General features: G+C 45.0%; 1 protein-coding gene across 1 annotated transcript; it reads left to right on the top strand.

Moving 5' to 3' along the window:
* The first annotated feature begins 461 nt into the window (after positions 1-461).
* Positions 462-2,823, top strand: LOC149449586 (E3 ubiquitin/ISG15 ligase TRIM25-like). The gene has a single exon (XM_089693052.1). The coding sequence runs from the start codon at positions 477-479 to the stop codon at positions 2,181-2,183; it is 1,707 nt and encodes a 568-aa protein (XP_089549178.1). The 5' UTR covers positions 462-476; the 3' UTR covers positions 2,184-2,823.
* Positions 2,824-6,810: the final 3,987 nt, after the last annotated feature.

Here is a 6,810-nt window from a genome sequence, read left to right as displayed (position 1 = left end):
GGGGGTGTTGGACCCGTCACTACTTATTACATGTCTGTGTCCTTCTGTACAAGAATTCTAAGTCCTCATGCACACGGGACGTTGTTACAGCGGCTGTTTTTGGCTTTTGATGATTTTTTTCTCCATCCAGTAAACCCCCCAGCATGTTCTCCTCGGTGTCCATACACACAGAGACTGGAATCAGCGTTTTGTGGCTGGAAATAAAATCAGAACTAGCGGGCTTCTAGAGGAATTTTTTTTTTAGCTGTAAAAACGCACTAATGCTGAAAACAATGTACACAGCTAATGTTATCAATGTTATCACCCCCCCCCCCCTTCCCCAGTGTGCATGGAGCCTTCTAGCTAAGTGTCTCAGTCCCAGCCTCCCCCTGTGTAGGAATGTACACCTCGCCCCGTGTAGGAGGGTACAGAACGGGTCACACTGGTTACAGAGTGTCAGAGACTTTCACTTTCGTTTCTCTCTTCCACTCTCAGCGATGGCGTCTTCTGATCTGAGGAAGGAGCTGGAATGTTCCGTCTGTCTGAACATTTATACAGATCCTGTAACCCTGAGATGTGGACACAACTTCTGCCGGGACTGTATTGGCCGTGTGTTGGATACACAGGAGGGGTTTGGAGGTTATTCCTGTCCTGAATGCAGAGAAGAGTTCCAGGAACGTCCTGCACTGAGGAGGAACATAACACTGCGTAACATAGTGGAGAACTTCCAGTCTACCCATCCAGAGCAGGAGGAGTCCGGGGTCTTCTGTACTCACTGTATTCACACTCCTGTACCGGCTGTGAAATCCTGTCTGATGTGTGAAGCTTCTCTGTGTGACAACCACCTGAGAGTCCACAGCAAGTCACCAGAACACGTCCTATGTGACCCCACCACTTCCCTGAAGGACCGGAAATGCTCCGTCCATAAGAAGATCCTGGAGTATTACTGCACTGAGGACTCCACCTGTATCTGTGTGTCCTGCGGGTTTATTGGAGAACATCGGGGACACCAGGTGGAGACTCTGGAGGAGGCCTCTGAGATGAAGAAGAAGAAACTGAGGAATGTTCTTCAGAAACTGATGACAGAGAGAGAGGAAATGGAGAAAAGAGTCCAGAGTCTGCAGGAACGCAGGAGGAAAGTACAAGGAAAAGCAGATGATGAAACCAAGAGAGTTACTGCCCTGTTCAGAGACCTCAGGAGACGTCTGGAAGACCTGGAGAAGAGAGTCCTGAGGGACATCTCTGGGTGGGCAGAGCGGGTCTCCCGTCCCACGTTGAATTATATTCAGGATCTGGAAATAAAGGAGGAGGAGCTGTCCAGGAAGATGAGGGACATTGAGGAGCTGTGTAACATGACGGATCCACTGACTGTCCTACAGGAATCAGACACAGGTGACTTGTGTGATACTGAGGATGGAGATGATGACAGAGAGAGACATGAGAACCTCCTCCATGATGGAGGGGATGGGGATGTGGGGGGGATCTCGCACACATTACACACGGGTTTATCTGATATCATGTCTGGGGTCAATGTACAGAAATGTACAGGCACACATGTCTCTCCACATTCTACTACAAAGGGCAAAGGTCCACCATCCGGGAAACGCCTCAAACCCTCCCCCACTGGAGGACCAAATATTGGGGCTGTACAGCAAACATGGGGGGTGTCAGGGGTTACAGACATATTACTGGATGTGAGGACAGCTTGTAATCATCTACATATATCAGATGACGGGAAAACTGCATCCGTATCATATCAGAATCGGCCAGAAACACCAGAGAGGTTCCGGGATTATTCTCAGGTGATGAGCAGTCAGAGCTTCTCCTCTGGGAGACATTACTGGGACGTGGATGTCGGGGGGTCACGGCACTGGACAGTTGGGATGTGTTACCCCAATATAGACAGGAGCGGAGATCAGTCACGGATTGGATGTAATAAGAAGTCCTGGGGGTTGGAGAGGTGGTTGGGGGGTAATCAGTACTCAGTGATACATGACAGTAATTGGATCCCATTCCCCGGCGGTGTCTCCAGTACCAGAGTCAGGATAGATCTGGATTATGAGGCCGGGCGGATCTCCTTCTATGATCTGTGTGACCCGATCCGACACCTCCACACCTTCATCACCACCTTCACTCAGCCCCTCCATGCCGGGGTATGGGTATGGGAAGGTTGTATAAAGATATGTGGGAGGAGCCAGAAGTGAGAGATCTGCCCAGAGACATCACAAGGGGGATGATCTGATTGGTGATTGGTGCAATACTCAGCCAATAGGAGGAAGGGCATGAAACAGGAGTGATTTGTGGAGAAAGCTACAGGTTCCGGTGCCGTCATCTTCATCCTAAACCTCACTTCACTCCCTAGTGTGTCACTGACCAGGAACAAGCATGCAGGAGGTCCGAGTGTTCTGCCTTCACTGGCTGCATGCTTGTTCTGGGTCAGTGACACCCTAAGTAGTGTAGCCAGGATGGAGATGATAGCCCTGGAGCCGGAACTTTCCCAGTGTATCTGTAGCCACAATGTGTGTTTTCAGTTTTGGATGGAATGTGGAAGGATTAGAGCCCCTGTCAGTTTTTCCTGCTATCCAGGACTCTGTCAGAATAGTTTCCTTTCACTTCCTGTCCTGCTGACAACAATTTCCCCGACAGGAAGTGAGGGGGAAGTCTCTCTGTATTGGAGCCCTGCATAGCAGGACCGTCCTGGCTAGACATGTGACCACCAACACATTTCTTTTCCTTCACTTCCTTATGGAAATCATTTCATTTCCCTCCATTTTCCGGTTTTGGAATTTGTTTTGTTTCAAATTCAGAAAATTCAAATTAAATTCAAAAAGTATTGAATCAGCATTCAGATGTATTCTATTTAACTAAATTCAGAAATATAAAGTAATAAATTGATGATCAAATTTATTCTAAACGAAATTTGAATTTCAGTGCACAATTATATTCTATTTTTATTCTATTTATTCTATTCTTTTATTTCCTATTCTTTTCTAAATTTGGATTTTAGAAGATGGCTATATTCTATTTTGTTTTCTATTCCATTCTATTATCTATTCTATTCTTTTTATTTTATTCTACTCCATTCTATTCTTTTCAAAATCCCCCTATTGCCCCCTATTTATATCCCATGCCTCTACCCCTACACCCTACCACATCCCTCCACCCTCCCACTCTGCTTTTTTTTTTTTTCTTTTCTCCTTCCCTATAAAATCAAGAAACTTCTCTTCTCATTTCTTACTGCTTCATATATATTCGTTTGATGTACAAAATCTTCCCATTTCTCCCATCTCCTATTATATATCTCCATCTTACCTTCTTGGATAAAGTATAATTTCCCCATCTTACTAATCTGATTTACTCTCTCTACCCAGTCCTTTTCTCTCGGAACCTCTAAACTATGCCAGAATCTAGGTATCAACCCCTTTGCTGCATTCACATAGTACCATATACCCGAATCTTTGTATTTATTCACTGGTATATCTGTCTTATGTAACAAACACACTTCTGGATCTAATCCTATCTTTATCCCTGAGATTTTCTCTATTAAATTGACCGTTTTCTCCCAAAAACTTTGAATCTTTGGGCACTCCCACCAAATATGAAACCACGTACCAATCCCTCCACACCCACGCCAGCACTCTTGTGTTCTCTCTATACCCATTTTATGTTCCACCTTTGGTGTGATGTGCCATCTTACCAAACTTTTATAATTTACCTCCACTTCTCTCATGCTGATATTTTCATGTGTGAGTCTATATATTTTCCTCTGTTTATCCTCATCTATCTCTATCCCCAAGTCCTTTTCCCATTTTTCTATATACATTGGTTTTACCTCCGTGACTAACTCAGTGAGAATTTTATATATTTTTGCCGTGCCCCATTTCCCCTCTCCCCGTGATTCCAACAACTTCTCAAACAGGTTCCAATCCTTTCTCCCTCTCGTAGGTTTCGGAAGACTCTCAACAAAGTGTTTTAATTGGTGATATTTCCACTCATTAATCTTAATAAAAAGTTCCCTTCCACCTTTCTTTAAATCTTTTAATGTTTTCAATTTCTGTCCATCCATAATATCCCTTAATTGAATGTCTTCCTTTTTTTTTTTTGTTCCACAAAGTTTATTGAGAAAAAGTCAGAACATACAAATGGTATAAATTGTACAACGTAATACAATGTGCCAAAGAAAAACGCAGTAAAACACAAATCGCACATGCCAGACAAAAAGAAATATGCAGGCGAACAAAATAATAAAGCCCTCTTGTGTCACCTGTAACAATAATGAAGTTGAACTTGGAAAAAAAAAAAAAAAACACGAGAATACAGCCAAAAACAAAGAAGGCAAACACCAATCAAAATCACCACATAGCATACAAAATATCACCAAACGAGCAGGATCATTTATGTGCACCCCCAGATATCTTTTATCATCGAGGAGCAGAGTAGGGGGGAAGGGGATAAAGCTAAAGGTGCTGGGCTTCTGGTGCAAGGAAAAAGTTGCGAAAATATAGAAAGCTCGGTGTTATCCAGGAGGAGCAGCAAAGGTACCACTCAAAGGTAACCAACGCATATGAAAAAAAAACTCCGTGGAATGGGAGAGGCACATGTGCAAGTGTAATCCGGGTGTGAGATTAGGTTGCCTATGGACAGCGGAATAAACATATGTGTAGAGGAAAAAGAAAAAGGGAAAAAATGAAGTGGAGAAGATGTGAATAACAACAAAAACAGTAATGGCAGGTACAGGGCACAATGAGGAAGGAGTCGGAAGGAAAGAAAAAATAAAAAATGGTGAGAAGCTGGAAAGCCAAAGAAGAGAAAAAAAAAAAAAGAGGGGAAGGGGGGTAAGGGTCAAAGGGGAGGGAGACTAAGGGGGGGGGGGGGGGCGGTATGGATAGACATGTCATAGAGGTGGAAGCTCCAAGGACAGAGCTGGTGTGCTCATCCCCTAGGGGATAGAGACATAAAGCAGACAATCGAGCACCAGGGAAAAGGAGTGTCTCACTACCTGATCAGTGAAAGGGATATAATAGAAAAGTATTATCGACAGCCTAGCAAGGGTCGAGGAGTCAGTACAATACAGAGTGCAATATAAAGCCACAGGTCTGGCTCAGAGTCAGGTAGAAAGACCCATGAGGGATTGGTATTCGGGGGTCGTTTGGAAGTGAATCCAACACGACCAAGTATGGGAGAATTTAGTCGGGTTATCTTGGGAGGAAGCAATCAACTCCTCCATCTCTGCAACTCTTCCCAGACGAGTGAACCAAGCTTTTATTGAGGGGGGTTGAGTAGATCTCCAAAACACAGGAAGACAGAGTCTAGCAGCATTAATCATATGCATAGCTAACGATCGGAAGTATAGACGTTTGGGGAGCGGTGTATGGTGGAGGAGAAATTGGGCCGGGGAGAAATCGAGAGGTAAAGTGGACACTGACGAGGTTATACGGTGGACTTCCTGCCAGAAGGGCAGGACGATAGGACAGGACCACCAAATATGGAGAAGGGACCCATCAGGTGCTCCACATCTCCAACAATTATTGGGTAGAGAAGGGTTAAAACGATGAGTTCTAGAAGGGGTAATGTACCAACGGGAAGCTAGCTTGTATCCGTTTTCTTGGGTCGATACATTCAGCGAACATTTGTGGGAGTATGTAAAAATTTGGTCCCAATCTGAGGAGGAAAAATCTATATCAAGGTCTCTCCTCCAAGCTCGGCAAGCGGGGAGCGAGTTAGGATTCCCATCACCGGTGAGAAGGAGGTACATGGATGAGATTAGATGCCGCTGGGGTTCAGCCTTAGAACAAATTGATTCAAAGGGGGTGAGAGGACGAGTCCATTTGTGGCGGTGAACAGAGGATGTGAGAAAATGCCTGATTTGAAGGTAGGCCCAAAAGGGGAAGGTACGATCTTTCATGGTGCTCGCCAAAGAGGAGTAGGATTTCAATTGGCCGTTATGAAAAAAGTGTTCCGCTTTCACCTGGTCATACGGCCAATGTTCTGACAGGAAGGCCTTGTGCATACCCGGAGGGAAGTCCGGGTTTAAGCAAAGGGAGGTTAAAGGGTTGGGGGCATCTGAGATGGAGGCCGACTTGCACATCGAGCGGAAGATGCTCAAGGTAGGACCAATCAGTGGATGAGTGAGAAGGGCCTGGGGGGTATGTTTCGTCAAGAGCCACGGGATCGAAGCTATAGGAGAAGGAGAGAAGGAGTTTTCGAGATGCACCCAGTCTTTGGTAGTCGAATGAATATTCCAATCTATAATTCTGCAAAGATGGCAGGCCCAATGATATTGCCTGAGGTCTGGGAGCCCAATTCCACCCCTGGATTTGGGGAGAACCAATTGGCAGAAAGATATGCGCGGACGCTTGTGGTTCCAAAGGAAGAAGGAGCACATTCTCCTACATGAAGCGAAAAAGGCGGGTGGCAAGTGGATAGGTAAGGTTTGAAATAAATAGAGGAGGCGGGGGAGAATGTTCATTTTTAATATAGCAGCTTTGCCGAACCAGGAAAAGCATGGTCGATGCCATTTAGTGAGATCTTCCTGAATGGATTTAAGTGCTGGGATAAAGTTTTTTACATAAAGGTCAGAGAGGTCGCACGTAAGCTGAATGCCCAGGTAAGTGAGAGTCTCACTGTCCCATCTAAACGGGAACTGCGATCGGCAAAATGAGACTACATCAGAAGGGAGGGTGACGTTGAGGGCGTATGATTTTGAATGGTTGATTCTAAGGTTCGACATGTATTGAAAAAGTGAGAAATCTTTAAGCAAATTGGGAAAGGTGGTCCGAGGTTCCGTTAGAAACAGTAAAATGTCATCCGCATAGGCGGCGAGTTTATACT

The sequence above is a fragment of the Staurois parvus genome, unplaced genomic scaffold, assembly GCF_062004578.1.
Source record: "Staurois parvus isolate SC_StPar_1 unplaced genomic scaffold, SC_StPar_1.0 ptg000611l, whole genome shotgun sequence".
Classification (NCBI taxonomy): Eukaryota; Metazoa; Chordata; class Amphibia; order Anura; family Ranidae; genus Staurois; species Staurois parvus.
The sequence above is the reverse complement of the archived record's forward strand: the minus strand, read 5'-3'. Positions and strand labels throughout refer to the sequence as shown.

Coding starts and splice junctions, on each gene's coding strand:
- LOC149449586 (XM_089693052.1), top strand. CDS start 477: ATGGCGTCTTCTGATCTGAGGAAGGAGCTGGAATGTTCCGTCTGTCTG.